At 41.8% G+C, this 22,962-nt stretch overlaps 1 protein-coding gene across 1 annotated transcript in view; it reads left to right on the top strand.

The window, feature by feature from the left end:
- Positions 1 to 1,922: 1,922 nt before the first annotated feature.
- Positions 1,923 to 22,962, top strand: part of DPP4 (dipeptidyl peptidase 4) — an 81,365-nt gene continuing 60,325 nt past the window's right edge. The window contains exons 1-2 of the mRNA XM_054562758.1: positions 1,923 to 2,145; positions 2,660 to 2,747. Of these exons, the coding sequence (XP_054418733.1) occupies positions 2,140 to 2,145; positions 2,660 to 2,747 (94 nt within the window). The 5' untranslated portion in view covers positions 1,923 to 2,139. The remainder of the gene's footprint in view (positions 2,146 to 2,659; positions 2,748 to 22,962) is intronic.

The raw sequence follows: 22,962 nt of genomic DNA, 5'->3' as shown, positions 1-22,962 counted from the left end.
TCTGTTTTTCCATTTTGCACTGAGGGATGATTGAATATAAGATTATATTGACTCATAAGTAAGTGGTGGCTAATATGTTGGCCAGCTGTTTCCCAGAGACTTTAAAAGAAAAAAAGAAAAAGAACAAGATTGAAAGACTGGTGACAAAGAGGCCTGGGTACAGGAGATATGTGAAAGAATTTTTTGAAGGGAGCCCCAAGTCCATGGAAGTCACCCTGCCTCTCCCCAGCCTCCGCGGAGCTTGCTGGCTGTCCAGTGCTGTGAGCATAGCCTCAGAAACATGGACATCCCTCCCCAAGGCTGATGTGACTTGCAGTTTCCTTCCTCCATTGCTGAGTGTACAAACTGGTGAGAACAGAGGCCAACACTGAGCCCACAATACGGTACTATTCCCTGTAGCCCTTGTTAAAAAGGCCTCTTGTCACAGCTCCAGCAACATTACTGACTCACTTTGGCCAGCAGTGGGAAGAGGAAAGAGGGGAATGGTTTGAAAGACACTTGCAGAGGCAGAATTGGTGGCCAAGTGAATATGGCAGTAAAGGAGAGGAGAAAACCTGAAATGACTAAAGTTTTCAGGTTTTGTGAATGATAAATGAGGTTACTTTTCATGAAGACACAGAGATGATCAGAGAAGGGTGCATAGAGGGTGACAGAAAAGGTAAAGAGTTCAGTTTGAGTCTCTGGAGGTGGGTGTGCATAAGTGTACGCATGTATCACAAGCAACTAGTGGCCAAGAGGGGAAAAGGTCCCTGAGTGCAGAAACAAAGTCAGGAATGGAGATAAAGCCTGGAAATTTGAATTTACTCATAATCATGTTTTAATGCTCTGTAAAACTTTGCATTTTTAATTTTTTTTACCTCTAACAACGGATAGAGAGGCCTTGCTTTTCAGCTGCAGTGAACAAAATGAAGAGGTCTTTGAGAAGATGAAAAGCACTTATCCTCAATAGAGGGACCCTATAAGAAAATGTGTACCTATGTATTTTACACTGAAAGTGCCAAGTGCACAGACTTAATCTGTTTTGATCCACTTCTCTGCCTTGGCTTCTAAAAGAGAGCCCGGTACATTGCAGCCACTCAAATATTAGCGGAATGGATAGAATAAATGGGAGGATGTGGACATGAATGAGTGAGTGAATAAACCTACAGGGCATAATGGGCAGCTGGGGGAAGGCTAAGCCACACCGGACCGTTTTCTCTTCCAAATCTTCTTTGCAAGACTGAAAGATGAGAGACCATGTAGAGCGGTGGTTCAAAACATGGCTCTGAATTCATGCTCCACGACTTCCTAGCTTCGGGAAGTGGCCAAGTGACTTAACCTCTCTGTGCTTAGGCTTCCTTCCTGTAAAATAAACACAGTAAAATCTTAGAGCAGCGCCTGGGGGGGCGGGGAGGGGCTTGGAAGTAAGTTCCACGCAAATGTTAGTGTTGTTATTTTTGGCATCTGAATGAGAAGGTAAGCCTTCAAGACAAACCGGAAATTCCCTGCTGAGAGTGAATTCAGACATAGCCTGTAAGTTTCATTGCCATGTGAACAATCACCTTTTCTTTCTCTTTGCCTTCTGGAAGCTTTAAACAGCCCACTACTCCCCCAACATGCCATTCACTGGCAAGAGACAGAGACCTGGATTTTAGTTCCAGCTGCCAGCAGAAAGAGCTGCGTGCGTTTGCTGAGCCCTCTCTAGACTCGGCTCCTTTGCCAGCCCACGCCAGGTTTCAGGAGCCGAGCTCCAAGGCTCTCTTCTCTTAAAACGGACCACGGTCCCGGCGTCGGTGGCCTCGGACTCCACGTCGGATGCTGGGCACCACTTACCCCTCGGATCTGGGGTCTCACGACCGCTCCCGGCAGTCCCCGGAGCGCCGCACCCTGCGCGCTCCGGCTGCCGCCCTGCGCCCTACACAGCCCGGGGGAGGTGTCTCTTGGGCACCCCCACTGCAGGGATGCCAGTGCCCGGAGCCGCCGCACCTTCTCCCGCAGCTTGCCCCGCTGCCCTTTACACGTAGCGGGCCGAACTCTCATTAATGTTTAACTCGGGGCGAAACTTAGAAGCTGCGGAGTCGGACGCGTGTCTGGGTGGCTAGCCTGACTTCTGCCTGCCCTCCCCGCTTCCAGACGCTCAGTTCCGACGAGACGCCGAAGATGAAGGTGAGTGAGTAGCTCACGTCTTGCTTCCCCAGTCCCAGGGTTGAGCTGTAGATGCCTCTTCACCAAGCTCTCCCCAAATTGTCCCCAAACCCCTCGGAAGGGGACCAGGGGCTCGCATTAGGCGGGAGTTCCAGGACCACACTCTAACAGGTGAAGGGACGTCCCAGAGCTCTCACCTCGTTCTTGGACCCGCGGGGTTTCTGCTAGACCCAGGCGCTGAGGCTTGGACGACCAAGAGAACCTCCCATAAAACGCATGCCAGAACCCTCGCTTGACTTCTGACGTGCAGGCATAGAGAAGCAAACGAAGGGCCCCGAAGCCACAAGTCCAAGGGCAACCGCTCTTACTCTCTCCGACTGGCTCACTCCAAACACCCCAATCCACCGTGACCCTCTTCCAATGCGCTCCCAAGGGCAAATTCGGCTGCCACTGGTGCGGCCCAGGCCCCGACCCTCTAACCCAGACTCGGGCTAAAGTGCTTCTTCTAATTGGACATGATCTAACCGGTTTACAGACGCAATGGAAGGTGCTCCTGGGACTGCTGGGGACTGCTGCACTCGTCACCGTCATCACCGTGCCCGCGGTTCTGCTGAGCAAAGGCAGTAAGTTTGAAATACGTAAAAGATGTAAGACAGTTGTAGACCAGGATCTGTTTCTGTTTTACCACAGCGAGGAGAGCGACGGGTTGGGCTGGGGGCTGGGACCAGCGCGACAGGTTGTAGCTGAGGCTTCCCGGGCTTTGCTGCAGCTGCTGCTAGGGCAGCAGCTAGATTCACTTCGCAGGGTCTCCAGTGGTGAGGCTGGGAGAGCCTCGCAGCCGCCGCGTTTTATGGACACCCAAAACATACTTCCTGAAATTAGGGGAAGTCTTAGGAATTTTTTTTTTTTTGGTGATAAATTTAAATTAAAATTTTAAAATGCTGGTGGTTGTAATCTTCAAAGGAAAAGAGGCAGTGTTTAATGATCCGAAATGTCATGGGGGCTGGCGAGGAATAAGCAAGTAAGCCCCAAAATGCAGTTTGGAGGACAGACAGTGCGCGGCGCCTTCCTGTACCTTCCCTTCAGGAACAGTGGAAATCCATCTGTTGGGGTGCAGGAAAATAACTATTTGACAACTTAGAGAAGTTATAAAAGTAAGTATTGCAGAGTTAAATCATAAAGCTGGTGTAGTACATGATAATATTCCGAGGAGGTGGAATCAGGGATGCTTGGTGGATTCATTTATTTAAAACCACCTTCACTTATTATAGCTTGGCCAACTGTTCCAGTTCAGCCCTAGCTCTCAGTATAAAACATTCATATAATGGAATACACACTATTGGGTGCAAGCAAGTGAGAATTGGGTCTCCTCTGGCCCACCTCTCCTTTTAAACATTTACTTTCATTTCAGTATTACACATTCCAGACAGCTATCTGAAACATCTACTCTGGATGCTGTAGTCAACCTGGAAAAGGGTAGATAGTACTTATATTCTGAGGCTATCTTATACAGATTTCAAGACGATAGTTCAGAATTAGTTTCTAGAGCTATCAAAAACCATGTTTGCCTGGCAATTTCAGGGTCAGGTCAAAGGTGCCAAAGGTTAAATAACCTAGTGTGTTGACCTATTCATAGTGACTTTAGTTACTTAAAGCAATGCTTACTACCATTTGAGATTGTTCAATGGCAGACATCAGTCCATTTACATTTGACTCTTTGTTGTGAACTGTTGAAATATAACTCTTTTCATAAAGTGATACTTTGTATATTTTAAAAAACCACACATACAAAGCCAAAAGATGGGCCACCTATACAGTTAAATATTCCCATGTCTTAAATTGTGTTCCAGACACTGTGCTAGTTCCTACAAAGAGATCTCTGACCTCAAGAAGTTTATAGTAGTTTAGTAGGAAGCAGATAAACAAACAAAGTAACCGGAATAGCTCTTTTTCTCCAAACCATCAATGGGGCACTGGAAGGATGAGTAAAACTAATTATCAGAACTTTTCTTTCTTTGATAAGCCACCTGCCATGGGCAGTGCAATGGCCTAGGGGTATGGGTCACACAGTTGTTTTCCGTGGGGTTTGGTCCCATGAACTACACAGGTTGTTGGGTGTGTGTGTGTGTGTGTGTGTGTGTGCGCGCGTGTGTGCGCGCGCACGCATGCTTTCTCACCCAAGGAAACATTTATTGATTTTTTTTAAGAGAGAGAGGGAGAGGATAGAGGGGAGAGAAAGAGAGAGAGAAGGAGACATCTATGTGAAAGAGAAACATAGATCAGTTGCTTCCTGTTCTTACTCCAACCAAACTGCAACCTAGGTATGTGCTCTGACTGGGAATCAAACCCACGACTTTTTGGTGCATGAGACAATGCTCTAAGCAACTGAGCCACTCTGGCCAGTGACATGAGTTTTGTTTTGTTGAATGACTCCGGAAGCCTAGGGAGGGGCATATTATTTCCCTTAAAGAGCATGTCTCTTCTCCAAATGAAACTTGAACAAATATTTCAAGAACATCCTCTTTGATCAGGAATTCCTGAGAGATTCATGTGTCTCCAACAATGACTGTGACTCAGTAAGGTAATTTAGAGCGGCTTGAGCAAATCTGCCTGGGGTTAGAAGGATCACTTCTGGGAAATTATGGGAAAGATTCTCACAAGAGGGTCCTTCTGTGGGAAGGCTTGAACAGTTAACATCAGGCTCTGAATGTAAGGTTTTCCAGAAAAAAAAACATGAATGCCTTGAGTATCAATGCAGGGACACAGATCTCATTGTCCAATCTGGGATTATAAAAAGACTCAGCAAGAGAGGAAGGTGGGCATCAGGAAAAGGAGTTCAGTTTTAACCTGGAGGTGATGGAGAACTACTGGAGAATTCTGGACATGCCTGAACCATTGGGCATGACAGTGGGAAAGTGGGTTGAAGTGGGGCGAGACTGGAGGGAAGGCGAGGGTGGTGTCCCAGGAGACTGATTGTGCGCACCAGAATAGGAAGCCATAGAGAGCTACTGCAAAGTGTGAATGATTAGACTTTGGTCATTGGGAACATAGGAAATAAAGGGTGTGTGGCTAAGGAGCCTCTTAGGCAGCTGGGTGGAGGTATGGTTTCACTGTGTGCTTTATTTACACCACCACTCAAGTTATCTGTCTTCTCATATTTCTTAATTGGCATATACAGTATGTACATTTGAGGAGAAAAGGGAAGTTATCTTATTTCAACTCCTGCTTTATCACAGTATTTTCACTAAAATGAGTCTCACTATTTCTGAGCTATGCCACTGTAAGGGGCAATATTCTTACAAACAATCCAGAGTTATTACCTAAGAAATGTCCTTTATATCATCAAAGTTTAAAAATCAAACAAATACCCGGAAGTAAGAGAGGAGAGAAGAAATATAAATGGAAAGGAAAGAGAAAAAGAAAAAAATAGAGAAAAGGACAAAAGAAAAAGATGCTAGATGTGTGGAAGGCAAAGAAATAAGCAGTCAAAAGTAAGTAGGAAAAAATGAACAAACCTAAGTGCATCCCCAGAGAGTTTGGTTTAAGAGAAGGTTAAGTGTTTCCATGGGAAAGGATGACTTTAGCAGAACTAGACACACCTAGAGAGGGGGTGAGTAAGGGGAAAGAGGGAGATACCACTTAATAATACTGTCATTTTTGTTTTTTTAGAATAAAAACCCTATGTCAGGAATTATGCATTTAACTAATAAAACTGAAAAACTCACTTCCTTCTTTATGTTTAATAAAGGATTGTATTTTCCTTTAAATTCTTCAAATATCCTATTAAAAGTATATTACATATTTAAACATTCAGTTTCCCAAAGAACTAGCTGTAAAATGTATAAAAATACTTGATTCATAATGAAATTATAGAAATTCTCATGATGGCTTAGTGGCAATAGAACCTTCTCGCTCAGCATTTGTGTTCTCTTTATTTCCCTCTTTAAATTATATTATAGGCTTAATTTTTGAAATATTTGTCAAATAGTTTTATTATTGCATTTTGTTATGTGTCAAATGGTTTTATTTTTGAGTTTTATTATGGGGCAGAAACATATTTGTTCTTTCTTTTGCACCTCCTTTAGCAGTAACTTTCCTTAGTACCTTTATTTTAGCGCACGGGAAATTTGACTGCTCACCCAACCATCAGTAATAAAAGAAAACCCAAATGTGAGGGAGACAGGAATAATCAGAGTAAGAAAAGATAACATCTATGAAGTTTGCCTGAGGAAGTCCAGGATCTATTCCAGGCTTAAAAGCACAGAAATAAGCCTGAATGAAAGCTTTGTATATTTCAGGGACAACTTCTAAACAGTGAGCTCTGTAAAAGCTCACGTTGACTCCAGCCAGCTCAGTTAACTATTGTCAACCGTTGTCAAGTGCTCCGGAGGTCAGTGGGTTGGTCTTTTTCAGGCCAGCTATTTTGGCTTTGGGTTCCCTAGACATAGTGTGTGCCTTAGATTTTTCTCTCTTAGATATCTTGCCCCTCAACACAAAAGGGATCAGAGAGGAAAAGGAAAGACTGTTTTGCCCAACAGATGGTTAGAGAAAGACAACATAAAGGGACTGACTAGAGCTGGATCTGTACACTTGAAATTGTATGACTTAATGAAGTGCTGAGGCCTGCAGGGAATGTGACTGGAAATTCATGCAGGACCACTTTGCTTGTGGAAAAGAAGCTATGCAAAGACGTAGTAACAGCCAACATAATTCCCTCTGTGCCAGATGTGGGGCAGAGGGCTTCCAATATACTTTTTTATTTGACCCTTACAACAAACTTCTGGAAAGGTACCATTATCATCTTCATTTTTATACCTGACTTCCAGAAACTCTGAGAGGGTGCTTTAGTTATGTATTACTGTATAATGAATTACCCTCAAAACTTAAAACAACAAACATTATTGTTATGTCACTGTTTCTGTGAGTCAAGAATTTGGCTGTGGCTTAACTGGGTGGCTCTGGCTTAAGGTCTGCCATGGGGTTGTAGTCAAAGTGTCATTCAAAAGCTTGGCTGAGGCTAGAGGATCCACTTCCAACCCTCTCACATGGTTGTTAGCTAGAGACCCTACCTTGGGGGCCTCTCCATAGGGTACCAGGACAGTTGGCTTCCCCTACAATGTAGGAGGATTCAAGAGAGCAACCAAGTAGGATGCTGCAGTGCCTTGCGTGACCTAGCCTCAGACGTGTGACTGATGGTATGGAACCACCACTTCTGTTGTATTCTGTTGGTCACACAAAGTAACCCTGACACAGTGTGATAGGGCATTACGCAAGGGTGTGAATACTAGCGGTGGTGATCACTGGGGGCCATCTTGGAGGCTGGCTACCAAAAAAGTTAAGGAACTTGCTCTAAATTCTATGGAGTTCGGATTGGGCAATGTGACTCTAGAGCTAGTGTTCTTAAATCCAAATTATTGTTAGCTTGTGATCAAGTTTAAAATTAATGAGGCCATATTAGCATAAGTGTTACAACTTCCCATTCCTATACCTATGTTATAATATCATGACTGCTTATCCATGGATAGTAAGTGCTCTGAGGAAAATCACTTGCTGTTGCTGCCTCCTTTCCTATATAAAGCTGTAGGTAGGCAACACCTTCCAGCCTGGGACTGACATCCCACATTTTTGACTGGTCTTATTTAGTGTTTTTAGTAGTAGTAGGTCCAGATTTACTACTTGCACTGAATCACACTTGCTTTGTTGCCAATGCATGTTATATTATTTCATTTGATCTTCATGGAACAACCCATATTAGAGAACGGTATTAATATCTTGAGTTTTTGCACCGAAGAAATAGAAGCATAGAAGTTTAGGGCTTTGTGAGTAACTACTAGAACTTGGGAATCCAAGTCTTTTGACTTCTGGCTTTTCCTGAGTCTGCTGGTTCCCATAAAGAACCGTTTAAAAAAAAAAATACCTTGAGTGAGAGTTTCTCTAAGTTAATGATGAATCACTGTTTTATGGCTTGATGCTGACCCTTTTATTCTTGTAAATCAGTATCTTGTAAATATCTTTACCTTTAGTCTTCACAGCTCCGCTGTGACCTCCGATAGTGGGTGTGTCTCTCAAACTGCAAGTGAACTGAAACTGCAACTTCTGTTGGCTCTTTCATTTTTGCCAAGCACTGTATTTGAAGTTTTATATTGTACTTTAAAATTATAACTTCCTATGAATTTTTAAAAATTTAATAATAAACCATTTGCTTCAGTTAGGAGTACACATTAATATGCACATTTTTTCATTATTTTTTCACTGGGGGAGTCAGTAGACCCACGAGCTTAGGTCACATAATTCGGCATCTAAGGCTCAAGAAACAGAAGCACAATAATTTAAGGCAGAGCCAAAGTCACAGGGACTTTGCTCCTGGCAGCCTGAGGGCCGTGGGCTCAGGGTGTATAATGGAAGAAGAGGGGCCTGAGGAATGAATATCAGGTGGATGCTACCACCCATCCCTTCCCTGACTTCACACTGGGTCCCCCAAAACTGGCTGAGTGACTCCTGTCACCTTAATACCATCTTGGTAGGGCTGAGATCCCCTCTTCTTGTTTTCCTCAGTTGTTTACAGCCCTACCCGCTCAAGCTCAGGTCCTTGAGCTTAATGGGTAGCTTCTATTTCCCTGTGGTTTTTCTTTATTCTTTTATTCCATTTTCAAACCTCTTCTGGGCTAAGGCCCTGCAGTGGCCAGATGCCATATTTAGTAACTCCTCAACATGCACTGGATGTTTCCAGCGTGGCAGATGTTGTTGCAGGGACAGGGGTCTGGTCCTAAACAGTAGCTATGAGGAACCGCTACCATGGGCCTTTACAGTGCAAGGGGCAAGTAGGCAGTAGGCAAGCATGTGAGTAATAGCAGACAGTAACATATGCTGGGACAAAGAAAGTGTGCTGGAGAGGGTGGAGGGACACAAAAAGGTGTTTCTTTTTATTTCTAAGCCTGAGTGTGGCAGGATCTTAATTCCATTTCTATAATATGTCTCTGACTCCCGTGTAGATAATGGTGGAGTGGGGATGGTGAGAGGTAGCTTTTCCAGGTGAGAGATGGCACATTGGAGTGGGTGGTAGCATTGGAGATGTTAAAAAAAAAAAAGGCAAGATGTGTTTTGGAGGTAAGTCATAACATATGGAAACGTGAAGAGTGAGAAAGAGTGGGGACAGGGATGACTCCTTGAACAGCTTGCTGGATCATCAAAGTAGAGAATTCTTTCTTGCCCTCATGACTATATCCCTCCAACAAGGTCCAATCTGCAATGGTTCCTCTGACCTAACACCCTCTTCCTACTGAATCTGCTTCCCCTTTCCACTGCAGAGCTCCGGAGGGCCTTCTGAATCATGCCCCTGGCATACACATGCCTAAGGAGGTAATTCTCCAAGTCAGCACATACTTATTGAGCATTACCTATGTTCCAGGCACTTTGTTGCTCACTACAGATATAAAAGTGATAGATAAGGACTTTGTCCCCAAGTAACTCACAATTTTAAAGAAAATATAAACATTAACTGTAATAAAAAGTGCTAAATGTCTTTCTAGTAAATGATCAAAGCACTATGGAAGCATTAAAAAGCAAATGATAAACGCCGTCCAGGGAGGTCTGCACAGAAAACAACCAAGTATGAAGAGTCAATAATTTATAGGCCTGAATACACACCTTCCAATCCTAGAGCCATCAGACTGGCGCCCAGGCATGCAGTTCATATAACGTTTACTGCTCAATGATTCACAGCCCCTGGTTCTGTATGAGGAGTGTATCAGGATGTTTTGGGCCACAGGTAACAGAATAGCTGACCAAAGTTTGCTTAAAATTTGGAGTTTTCTTACTGTGTTATTATTAGCCTTTTATGTCATTGGAAGTGCAGCATTAAGGAAGTTAATGCGGCGATCCAACAACATTCTCAAGTACCTGGGTTTGTCCTGTCTTTCACCTCTGCACTTCATTCTCAGGCTGTTGCTGGCTTTTGCTCTCAAGCTTGGCTGCTGCAGCATCATATCATTTGCATACGCTGCTATTTCACAAGGCAGAAGAGTACGCTGTTCTTCATTCATAACTTGTTTTATCAGGGAGAAAAATCATTTCCAGAAGTCCTTCTGCCCAAGGCAGACTTTCTTTCATGTCTATTGGCCAGATATGTGTCACTTGTCCACTTCGAACTGATCATTGGCAAGGAGAATGAATTACCAAGCTTTGGACTAGAATAAACAAGACTCACCTTTCTGGGATGTGGAGGAAACTCCTTCCTTAGTACATGGAAGAGGAAGGGGGAAGAGTCAGGTTAATTACCTAAGTTGAATTGGGAGTTCTACAAGAAAGAATAAGGGTAGTCTATGTAGGCGTATGATATATTTTATTATTGCTCTTTTTTCATTGCATTAAAAAGATTTAGTTTGCTAACAAAAGAAAATAGATGTTAAGCCAGTTCCTACCTCCAAAGAATCTGAGCATATATCCCTGTCCTTCCCCTCTTCTCACTTTCTTTCCTACCCACCTGAGCTTATTGCAAAACAGGGTGTGTAGATCTTGAGGGCATTTTGACCCAGCACTTTCTGTTGACATTCAAAATGGTAAACAATAGGGAAGGCTTGGATTTTGCAATATTTAAGATATAAATCTGAGACAATAGAGTGGGTCAGAAGCACCTGAGGGAAATTACTCTCAATTTTCTCATAAAAAGCACATATTAAACTATCATATTTTATCCAGTTCATAATGGGAAAATGTGGCAGCCAACATAAAATAAAATGGACAGAGTTTAAAAATACATGGTAAAAACTAGATCTGCAAAAGTTGACCCAGGAAAGTGGGGTTTGAAATAATTCGTGGTCATAAAACAAAATAAGTAAATAAATAAAAACAAACAAAATAACCTCACAATGCCTAGAAGTTACCATCTGTTTAATCTGACATGGACAAAAATAATCTAATTGATGACTCAAATCTTTGTTGTAGTATTTCCAAAGAAGAAAAAATTAACTGCATGAAAATGATTCTTTAAAATGAAAATGACTTGATTTTCTACTAAAAATAAAATCCATAACCCAACATCAAGTGGCCCCTTGGTACTGAGTGGCAATGCCCCCGTATTCCCCCAACGGGTTCACTTGCCCACTCTCTTGATAGACTCTCCTGTGTCTCCCCTTTTTAAGCCTCCAGCCTGCCTCCTCATGCTCTTTCTCAGCTGATGACCTTGCCTCCTATTTTCATTAGAAAATGAAAGCCATCAGAAAAGAATTTCCCCAGTTCCCTCCATCCTGTACGTGCCTGCACACTCACCTGCACTGCCTCTCCCAGAGCAATGGATGAACTCTCCCAGCACCTACCCAAGGCCAGCCCTCCTTTGTGCCCTGAACCAATCCCCCTTAGCTTCCTCAAAGACGAGTCTTTAGTGATTTCCCTTGCCTGCTGCATCGCCATTTTTCCTCTCACTTTATAAACGTGCTGCAATCTCTCACATCTTAGAAGGAAAGGAGGGAGGGAGGAAGGACCGTTCCCTTCAGACCCCAAATCCCTGCCAGCCTCTCAGTCCCTTTCCCTGCTCTCCTTGCCACAAAACTCCTCAAGGAGTTTTCTGCTGTCACTGTCTGCAGTGTCTCTCCTGGCTCTGTCTTGACCCCACTGGAATAAAGTTTATCTTCACCCAGCCACTAAAACAACTCCGTTCTCATCAAGATCCCTAACCTCTGTGTTACTTAATGGAGAGCCAGTTTTTCCTCTGAGTCTCTCATGCCTGGTAAGTTATCATCCTCCTTCTCTACCTCCCTCTGGGGGTCCCCTCTGTCTTAGTTTCCTTCCACCTTCCTACATGCTCCCTTTCCTTCTCCTTAGGAGTTCCTCCCTGTGTCTGACTTCTAACCTTGAACCACTCTCCAGAGCTCCATCCTGGAACTTCTTCCGCCTTTCCACTAGGTGTCTAGAATCCAACAATACTCCAATTTTTATCCCCAGATCAGATCCCTCTCCTGAACTCTACATGTATATATACAGCTACTAAGTGTACGGCTCCGTCTGGATGTGTTTGCCGTCTTGAGACGCGCCTTTGAAAAGTCTTTATCCCCTCAACCCTGTCGCTCCCTTACCACGTCTCATCTCAGCAAGTCACAATTCCATTTTTCCAGGCACTGAAGCCCAAATCCATGCAGTTCTCCTTTGACTCCTCCCTTTCCTTCACACACAATATCCAATGCATCTTCAAATTCTCTCACTTCTCCCTTCCTATGCTTTCAGAATTTGGCCGTATCTCACCACCTTCACTGCTACCACCTCAGTCCAAGACACCATCGCCTTTCTTCTGAACTATTGTAAAAATCTCCCTGTTTCTTTTCTTACCTCCCTACAGTATGGACTCAACACGACAGGCAAGGTAGTTGTGGTGGACAGAATTTTAAATGACTTCCGACATTTTCTCCCTTTCTCCCAATTTCTGCCTCATCTCTGAGATTGTGAATATGATGGATTTATTTTTAGTACTTAGGTTGTGTTCTATAGTGCACTCCACTTTAAGAAAGGAAAGTACCTGGGTGGCCCTGGCCTAATCACATGAGTCCTTTAAAGGCAAGGTTTTTCTGGCTGCTCACAGGAGGGGCACGCAGAGATTTGAGGCACAAAAAAAAGATTTGACGTGCCACTGCTGACTTGGAAGATGGAGGGGACCATATGGCAAGGAATATGGGTGGCCTGCAAGGTGAGAGCAGCCCCTGGCTGGCAACCAGCAAAGAAACAGGGATCCCAGTTCTCCAGCCATGTGGAACTGAACGCTGCCAACAACCTGCATGAACTTGAAGGCAGCTTTTTCCCCAGAGCCTGCAGGTGAGAACTCAACCCAGCCAACACCCTGATTTCAGCCTTGCGGACCCTGAGCAGAGAAGGCAGCCGTGCCAGGCTGGACTTCAGACCTACAGAACTCTGAGCTAATATGTCTCTGTTGTATTAAGCCACTACATTTGTTATGCAGCAGTAGAAAACTAATACTGCGATCGTTTTTAAACATGTCGGATTCCATCCTTCTCTGCTCAGAACCATTTGATGGCTTCCCACCTCTCTCAGAAAAAGCACAAGAGTCCTCACAGTGACCAACAAGGCCCACGGCATTTGAGCTCCATTGCCTTGCCTCTCTGAGTTCTTCTTCTACTCTCTCCCATTTGCTCACTCATCCTGCCTCCGAGGTTTTGTACTTTGCTCCTCTTTCTGCAGGAACCCTCTTCCCTGGGGCTGTCCATTGCTTACCCTCTCACCTTCTTCAGGTCTCTGCTAAAATGCCACCTTACCAATGGGACCTCCCCTCACCATACTGTGTCCCTAGACCACACAGCAGTGTCCCCAGACCTGACACTCCTTTTCCCCTTCCCTACTTTATTTTCTCTGTGGCACTTATCACCTAACATGCACATTACTTACTTAGTATTTGTTCCTGTGCCTCCCCCATTGAAACATAAGCTTTCTGAGGGGGGGGGGGGTTTCATGTCCTAGGCACTCTTTTATATCTAGTGCCTCCAAGAAGAACACAAGAATTGAAGAACACAGTGAATGCTTTTACTAGTTTCCCAGGACAGCTGTAACAAACTGCCACAAACTGAGTAGCTTAAAACAACAAAAACGTATTCTCTCACAGTTATGGAGGCTAAAATTTAAAATCAAGGTGTCAACAGGGTCATGCTTCCTATGAATGCTCCAGGGAATAATCCTTCTTTCCCTTTTCTTAGCTTCTTGTGGTTTGGGACAGTCCTTGGTGTTCCTTGGCTTGTAGCTGTGTGGCTCCAATATCTGCTTCCATCTTCATGTGGCCTTTTTTCCTCTGTGTCTCCACATGGTCTAATCTGTCTTCTAAGTCAGCAAAAGTATGTCTTCACATGCCTTCTTGTAAGAACACCAGTCATTGGATTACGGGTCCACCCTAATTCAGTATGACCTCATCTTCACTTAAGCAATAACATCGGCAAATCCCTATTTCCAAATAAATTCATGTTCTAAGATTCCAGCTGGACATGATTTGGGCTGGGGTTACGGAGGAGATACTCCTCAGCCCAACAGAGCCTGACAAGTATTTGGTGAATTGAAGGTATTATCTTAGTGCTTCTATGAAAAAAAAAAGTTTTCTTTCTTTAAAAATATTTATTGATGAAAAATAGTTAATGTTACTTTAATTCTGATTAAAATACCTATATTACATTCGTAAATATAAGGTCAAGTCATCCAGTACTAGATCATGTGTACCTCCTATCTCTAGAGCACAGTGCTAAGAGCTGTTTGTAAAGATAAAACAAATTCATCCTTCCAGCTTTCATGTAGCCTAGTTAAGGCTGTTTAGATTAAATATTTAAATAATGATATAAAATTATTTGATTGTCAAAATATATGATATAAATAATAAGCATTAAAGATGACAAGGAGGGAGAAATGGTATGAACAGAAAGGGTCAATCAAGACACGCACGGAGGACCCATGAGAAAATGAAAGCCACAGGTGTGGACTGTTTATTTGAGAAGAGATGCCTTGAGTAAGTGGCAGGATCAGGTAAATATTTTTTTTAAGATGGATATCCCTGGGCATGCTGAAGGACAAGACAGAAATAAGCAACAAACATCACTGAAGGGGCTGAGGAGGGATAGACGAAAATGAAGCCCCTAACAAATCAAGAAGAACAGGATCTGAGGCACAGGCCAGGCCCACTTGTCTCTCTGAGAGCCAAGGAGAGGATTAAAGAGTGAGGAAGGGGCAGACAGAAGTGGAAAATAGTCTCTGTGGTGTCTGTTGCTGTAAAGGAGTCATTGAATCTTTGCATTGGACAATGTCATACTCTTTTAAAAATGTGAACCGCAGTGCATGAGTTGTTCAGGATGGTGTTATGTTTTAAATTTTGGAAACATGAAAAAGAAAAGGAAGAAAAGCAGCCTGTTATAAAGATTTTGTGAGTACTTTTTATGAGTTTTTAAAAAAGATGATGGGAGTTACTGGATTTACCAGGGAAGAGAGAATGAAGGCGATACAACTTCCTTTCCAGGAAGTCACAGAGTTGCCATCCTTAGTAACAGTCCAGAGAGAAGGGTGTTCAGAAAGAATTGGTACCCCTTTGACTTAGGGGTACATTAGGGGTACAATTAGAACAAATTGTGTTCTAATGTAACCTACCAAATGACGCAAGTCCAAATGTCGCTACCACTTTTTCTATTGACATTAGTTTCAAACTTCGAGTTCAAACACTTCCATAAAGTTTAATTCATCTATTCCAATTCACAAAAACAGCCAACATAGCATTTACTATGTGTAGTCACTTTCCCAGATACTTAGGTTGTTTAGAAAAATGGTTATAACCACAAGCTTTGGGGCCATATTGCTTAGTTCAGATGTGGCCTGGTGCTCACTAATTATGGGACCTGAGTCCAGTTATTGTCCATGCTATCTGCACCTCAGTTTCCTTACCTGTGAAATGAGGTTGAGAATAAGTTTATGAAGTGTACAGTGCCTAGAACAGCCCAGCACACTGGAAGAACTCTATAAGCATTTATCATTATTATTCTTTATGCATATTCAACTTTTTAATTATTTTAACAGCCCCAGAGGCAGGTACTGTAATAACACTTGTCTTATACTCTTGAAAGTTTTGCTGGAATGGGCAATTTCTGTCTCAGTTTTCTTTCCCAATGATCATTTTTCCTTGAATCATGGAAGACACACACTTGGCACAGAAGGCAGCTTTGTTGATTATGCCTTTAATCTTTCTGGAAAGTTCTTAAATGATTCAGTTTTAGACGTTCCAATTTCCTCAAATGCTGATGCTCTCTACTTAGTTTTCTTGCTAACACAAACTAGTCACTCTTAGCTTATACCGTAACACTTTCTATTGATGTCGTACTGCAACTACTTTTGAATAGTGTTCAGAAGAAACCGGAACTTTGCTAAAATAGTTACATGTATCACGGGCCTGTGGGTCACTGATCCATACAGTTCAGAAGTTTCCACCTTTCAACTCTTTTTCATTATACTGGCTTAATGTCAGTCAACATAGTAGGATACAAAAAGCCTTGCAAATACTGTTTAGCCATTTTTGTACTGGCCTTGTTTATGCCCAGAAGAGTCCTAACAAGGGAAGAAGGAGTGACACTAATAACAAAATAATAATAATAAAAAAATTCCATTTATAAAAGAATACAGCAGCCCTGCCATCCTGTTTAGGGCCGGCTTCCTGTGTATGCTGAATCTCCTGACTCTTTTCAGGGATGAAGGCAGAATGAATCTGGCAGTGTACACTAGTGGGGGTGTTGTGTGCAGGGGGTGGGGGGTGTTGCAAGTATTAGTCCAGGGGAGAAAGACTACTTTAAATAAAGACCTGAGGAAGACAAGGGAGTAGCAAGCCTTGGGCGTAGCTGAGGAAGAGAACAGTATAGGCAGAGGGTGCAGCAAGTTCAAAGTCTCTGAGGCAGCAATAGGTCCAGTGTATGTGTGGAACAGCAAGAGACCACTGTGGAAGGTGCAGAGTAAAAAGAGAGGAAGAGAAGGAGGTGAGGCTAGAATCATGACAGAACACTCTTCCCCATTAAATTGTTTCCTTTCTTCTAAATTGTTGCTATTCTGAGAAATGTGCATTTTACCATTTGGTTGGCTTTTCATAGTAGACCTTTGAAAATATACTAATAACACCCTTAACAAAAGTTTGATCATCTGATTCTCTGATCTTAGAGTAAATGTTAAAAAGTATGCAGCTCCACATTCTATAAGCTCCAGCTGTAGAAAAATGCAATGGCAATGCGTTTTCAGAAGCCACTTGATGTACTTGGATGTTTCTCTTATTGAGAAGGCAAATCTGATTATTGTGATTATATGTTAATGATTCTTGAGTATGAGAAAAACATCACTCTTCACAAACTCTCTAAGTCTACTAACTCCAACATTTTCCCTCCATACAGTTGACTCCCACTGTGGATGTTATGGATGTTATTAGCCATGTCAAAGGAAAAAAGTAGTGTTCATTAGCACTTACCAAATGATTAGATTGTACTTATCCTAGATATTTTCTTAAAGTAATGCTCTTATTAGGATCACTTAAGATATGAACATGTGAAACTAAATGGCTAGTATTTTAATGCAATGAAATTCCTAACTTCAGCGCCACTGCTAGGTACTCCAGGGAGTACCTGGATCTTTGTATCCTGAATGCCCAGCACATAGTGGGACATATCTGGAGGGTTTCCTGAAATTTAAGTCCTGAGCTCAGTACTTTACATATGTTATCTCACTTAATCATGGCAAATGCCTATGGGCTAGGTAAGCCTGTTATTCTCATTTCATAGATTTAAAAAGTGAGGTTATGAAAGACTCAGTAATTTTCCCAAGGGCCCAGAGAGAGGATTAGGCCTGGGCCTAATTCCAGGCTCTCTGATTTCAAAGCCACTCAAGACCCAACCCCTTACTGGTATTTGTTGGATCAGTGGACATGGGTGGTAGCCTGCGGAGGCTGCTGGATAACACAGGGCGTGAGGGACCTTCTAGTCAATTTCTCCCTCTGTCTTCTTGATTTGTCTTCCTCTGTCCCTACATCAAGGCTGCTATTTTGCTACATCAAATTCCAAAGGAGCACTTGTTTTATTTTCCTAGCATCAATATAAAGTGTTAACTGATTACTATATGAAACACCAATGCTTCATAACCAGATTATCTTTTTTCCTTTGTTTAAAAACTTTATGCGTTTATGAGCTGTAAAGAGCACATTTTATTTTAGTTGCATTTTATTAGCCATTTATTTACCAAAACAGTTTATCTTTGTAAAGTAGAAAGATTATATAGCATAGCTTGATACAAACAAAAAAGTTTATTATTAATGAGTATAAAAATATTTAAAATATCCTGTAGCCTTAAGGGACAATTAATTCATCAAAGCAAGAACATTCCATGGGCCTATGCTACTCTTTTACTTGGATCTTACTATCATGGAATTACTTAGGTTCAGAAATGATTTTGAGCCCTGGCTGGTGTGGCTAGTGAATTGAGTTCCAGCCTGCAAAACAAAGGGTCACTGGTTCAGTTCCCACTCAGGGCACATGACTGGGTTGCAGGCCAAGTCCCCAGAAGGGGACATGTGAGAGGCAACCGTACACTGATGTTTCTCTCCCTCCCTTCCCCTCTCTCTAAAAATAAATAAATAAAATCTTTAAAAAAAAGTAACATTCTTCTTTAAAAAAATTATTTTGATCCCATAGAAGGATTCATTAAGATACACACACTTTGCCCTGGCTGGGTACCTCAGTTGGTTAGATCATTGTCCCGATATACTAAGGTTGTGGTTCCATCTGTGGCCAGGACACATGCAAGAATCAACCAATGAATGCATTAATAAGTGAAATAACAAATAAATGTTTTCTCTTTCTCACTAAAATCAATAATAAATTTTAAGAAATAAAAAAGATACCACATACTTTGATGAGAACTCATTTGTAGGTTTATCCATTTTAAAAGCTGCTATTCTACCACTTTTGACGGATAAAAATGACATTTTAATATGGTTTAACCTAATAGTTGCTCTCACGAAAGAAGTAAAGCATAAAATTGATAACCTTTTTTTGATTTTTACATTGAAGAAGACATGAATCTAAGACTTTCTATGAATGCTGATGGGTAACATATGATTAACAGTTCTACTTGGCTAGTGCAGTGCTTTGAACTGATAAGTCAAGTGAACGACATGTCCCAGACCCACCAGGAAAATCACACAAGCAGCCAAAGACCTTCATCTGTTGCTGCAGCAGTACCCTGTGATTGAGCAAGTAGACAGGAAGGAGACATGTGACCGTGTCCTCTAAGTGTTTGATAGAATAGGTTGTAACTTGGCAGCAAACTATGAACTTGCTAAAGGTCAAAACCTGGACTTGGCACTCACATCTCACAGAACTCGCTTAGCTAGATGTTTCAAAAGTGTCTTCCAATGTGCGCTGCTTATCAAATAGCAAGGCAAAAAACAAGGAACATTTGTTGCTCTACTTGCTCCAATTTAGCAGTGTTGTTCTGGGCTGGGTAGCCAGAATACGGAAGCTGACTTGCAGGGTTGAAAAGGAGCCAAGTGAACCTAACACAAGACAAGAGTGGCCTGGGCCTGCCATGGGTGTTTGGGCATGTGCATCAGTGTTAATATCTGGAACATCAACAGATGGGTCAAAAATCATGCTGGGCCCATTATGAAAGGAAAGGAGACTGAGCATCGTACAGAGGATGGGTTTAGAAAAGCTGTGGCATAATGAGAAAACGAGCCCAGCAGTGTCTGAGGAGGGCAGACAAGTGCTCAGTGAGAGACGCGATACGAATGTGAAGAGCAGCACTCTGGGCAGCAGGTAACATCACAGGGACTTTTACCTCAATTTAATATTCCGGGTATAATTGTATTATTCTGGAAAATCTGGGTAAATGCACTGTATGTGATCTATCAGAGATTCTCAATTCATTCTCTTCTTACAAAATCAAGAGTCAGTGATAAATGTTCTGTGGTGATATGTCTATTTTTTATATGTCTTAGTTCAAGCTGCTATAACAAATTACCATAGACTGGGCAATTTAAACAAAAACATTTATTTCTCACAGTTCTGCAGGCAGGGAAGTCTAAGGCACTTGCAAATTCATTATCTGGTGTCTGGTGAGGGACTGTTTCCCTCGCCCTCTCATGTCGGGAGGGTCACTTTTCTAAGGGCACTAATTCCATTCATGAAGGCTCCATCCTCGTGACCTAATCACCTCCAAATATCATCACATTGGGATTAAGAATTCAACACATGATTTTTGGGGGAACACAAACTTTCAGCCCATTGCAATATATAATCTATGTATGTGTATAAAAAAGTGAGCTAGACTCTACATACAGGTCTACCTAGACATTTACAGGTCGATCTAGATAACATTAGGACTGTGACTATCTATAACCATTTATATCTTGATTTGTACTAATTTGGGATGTGTTTTATGTATATTTAAAACTAATATCTCTTGATAGCAGGATATATGAGGTCTGTCCAGAAGGTATCCAGCCATATAATATGAAAAATAGAGACATTTATTGAAGAAGATACAAGAAACATTGTACATAAGGCAATGACACTTCAATCCCCTTCAAAGTAGACACCTTGGGACCTCACACAGTTCTCCCAATCACTATCAGCTGCCCCATAGCATTTTCCTGAAATTCACTGGTGATCTGAAATCTCTTCCCTTTCAAAGGTAATTTTAGTTTTGGGAAAAGCCAGAAGTTACAGGATGCCAGATTTGGGCTGTAGGGGGCTAAGTCACCTGGGTGATTTGATGTTTCACCAAAAAACTCTGCACAAGATGTGATGTATGAGTTGGCACATTGTGATGATGAAGCTGTCAATCACCAGTTGCCCATAGCTGCAGCCTTCTGAATTATCTGAATAGTTTCCATGGAGGGATGTTCAAGCTTAACATAAAATTTGATGCAGATTCTTTGCTCTTCTTGCTCAGTCATTTTGAATGCGATGGCCACACAGTACACATGCTCACTCAACAGCATCTACTTCCCCCACTGACTAGTACAGTGAAGTTGTCATTGTTCATGCATGCATACTCCAGTCCACTCTCCTTGGCTATCAGGTTACATCAATGTTGCGCAAACTGTTCTCATTATATTAACAACTGGACTTTTTCCAGACAAGCCTCATATATTCTCAACTGTATTCCAGTAGCACTCATTTTGTAGCTATTTGATGTATGAAAAAAATGATTGGATGAATACAAACAACTGAGGACATTTAGTGAAAAATCTAGATTTGCAGTTTTGTAGTCCAATGTAAGTTTCAAATAATGTTTCCTGTGGCACAGACTGCACTCTTGTTTGAATGTGGACAAATCCAAGGGCTAGTTTTATTCATCTGCTGTATTCCTGCTCACAAACATAAATATCTTACCAACCTTCAGAGGTGAAATGTAAGCCTCATTTGGGAAAAAAAAAACAATAAAAAAAAGTTTTTTTTTTAAATCTCTTTTTCTTAATTAACAAACTAGGCTTTAACAAATCAATGAAAAAATAGACTGAAGTGTAGCAATTTTATTTATTTGTAATTAAAGATTCTATAGGTAGAATCAAGACTCTTTGATAAGATCCAAAGTGATAAAATCTTAAGGACATATTTTGGAAGAGGATTTCCTGTAAGAATAACCTTTCCACAGGCTGTAAAAAATTAACAGAGAAGGTAGTGCTGGCTTCTCAATCCCCAAAGAGTAAGAACTGCACTTGTAGGAATGTTGTGATGGTGGCTGATTTTGCGAGGGTGTGCTTGAATGCATGTGGAAGAAGAGAATTTGGAAAAATATTTTAAGCTATTCATCATCAGTGGAAGATGTAAGATTGGTGAGGAAGAATCACATCATCTTTACTATGCTGGTTGGAAGATATCTTGTTTCAATCAACAAAAACCAAAACCTTTTTGTGCATATGCCTACTTACTATGGCATAGAACTCTGCTAGGTGCTAAGGTTGATGGAAAAAAAACAAACAAACCCACAAGGCCCTACATGGCCTAGCTGTGTAGATGACACAGTAGCCAGGTAGGCTTGGGAAAATATTTATCAATACAAGCCATTGTCATAAGAGCCAAATGAATAGCATGGAAGCAAAAGTCAGAGAAGGCAAGATTGAAGTCTTCGTCAAAGAGGTAGGAGTTGGAGTGGGGTGGAGGATTGTGACAGCCAGGAAAGCAGTTGGATACATTGCAGGGGAGTGGGTTAGGACAAGGAACAGATGCAGAAAAGCCTCAGAAGGTCTACTGGGTTCAGTAGGCAGATCAGTGTAACTAGTCAAAAAGGTTTATGCAGGAGAAAGTAGAAATGAGTTTGGAAAGGGAGTCTCATGTTACATTGTGCAAGGTGCACAATACCAAGCTGAGGAGTTTGATTCTTCTTGTAGGCATTGGGGAATCACTAAAAGTTTTTGAGGTAGAGTTCACCAGGATGAAAGTAGCATTTTAGAAAAATCACTCTAGTGTTGGTGCAGTGGAGGGATTGGATTGGAGAGAAACTGATGGCAGGGACACCTGGAGAAAAGATTTCACAGGAAGAATCAAGAGGATTGTTTGGATGGGGTTAATGGTGAAAGAGGAGACATCAAAAATGATTTTCAGATTTTGAATTTGGGTCACCAGTAAAAGAAATATAAAACTACACCGATTCCATAAGTAAAACTAGTTTTGGAAGGAAGACAATTATTTTGGATAAGGTAGGTATAGGATTAGTGTGGGACAACTCAATAAAGAAGACCCAACCCAGCACGGAAAACGTGTTTGATAATGAGTGTAGATTTTGTCATTTATTTAAATGGAAAATATGCTTAAACTCAGGGAGTCACATTCTTTGGAGTTTCCCTGGAAAAAAATAAAATAGAGAAGAGCAGAAAGCTGAGTATCAAAGCATTTCTGTCTTAGAGGTCAATGGAGAAAAATATTGTAGGACTCAAAGTAGGTGATGGAAGAATAGTGGTTCGTGAGTTAGAAGCGCTGAGGTGTCACAGAATCAAGGGAAATTTTTCATGAAAACTCCCACCAAGTTAAGGAAAAGTGACAATAGAAACAAAGATCCCTGAATTGGGTAATCAGCATGTCTTAAAGTCTGTGCATTGTGAGAGGGCTTGAAAGAAGACCTCAAGGCCTCAAGAAAGGTCATGTGGCCTTTTTAGTTATTGATTAGGAATGTGCCTGGCCAAATTGGTATATGCTATAATTGTAAAATACATACAGAAGTTCAAAGATATAGTATGAAAAAAAAAAAAGAGGAGAATAGCAGTTCTACCTAATAATACATAGAAACAAACACAGAGATGCTACCAAAATGAGGAGACAAAGAAATATAGGCCAACTGAAA

The sequence above is a fragment of the Pteronotus mesoamericanus genome, unplaced genomic scaffold, assembly GCF_021234165.1.
Source record: "Pteronotus mesoamericanus isolate MK-2021 breed Mesoamerican mustached bat unplaced genomic scaffold, CSHL_Meso_final scaffold_651, whole genome shotgun sequence".
Classification (NCBI taxonomy): domain Eukaryota; kingdom Metazoa; phylum Chordata; class Mammalia; order Chiroptera; family Mormoopidae; genus Pteronotus; species Pteronotus mesoamericanus.
Note: the sequence above shows the minus strand (reverse complement) of the source record. Positions and strands in the feature narration are given on the sequence as shown.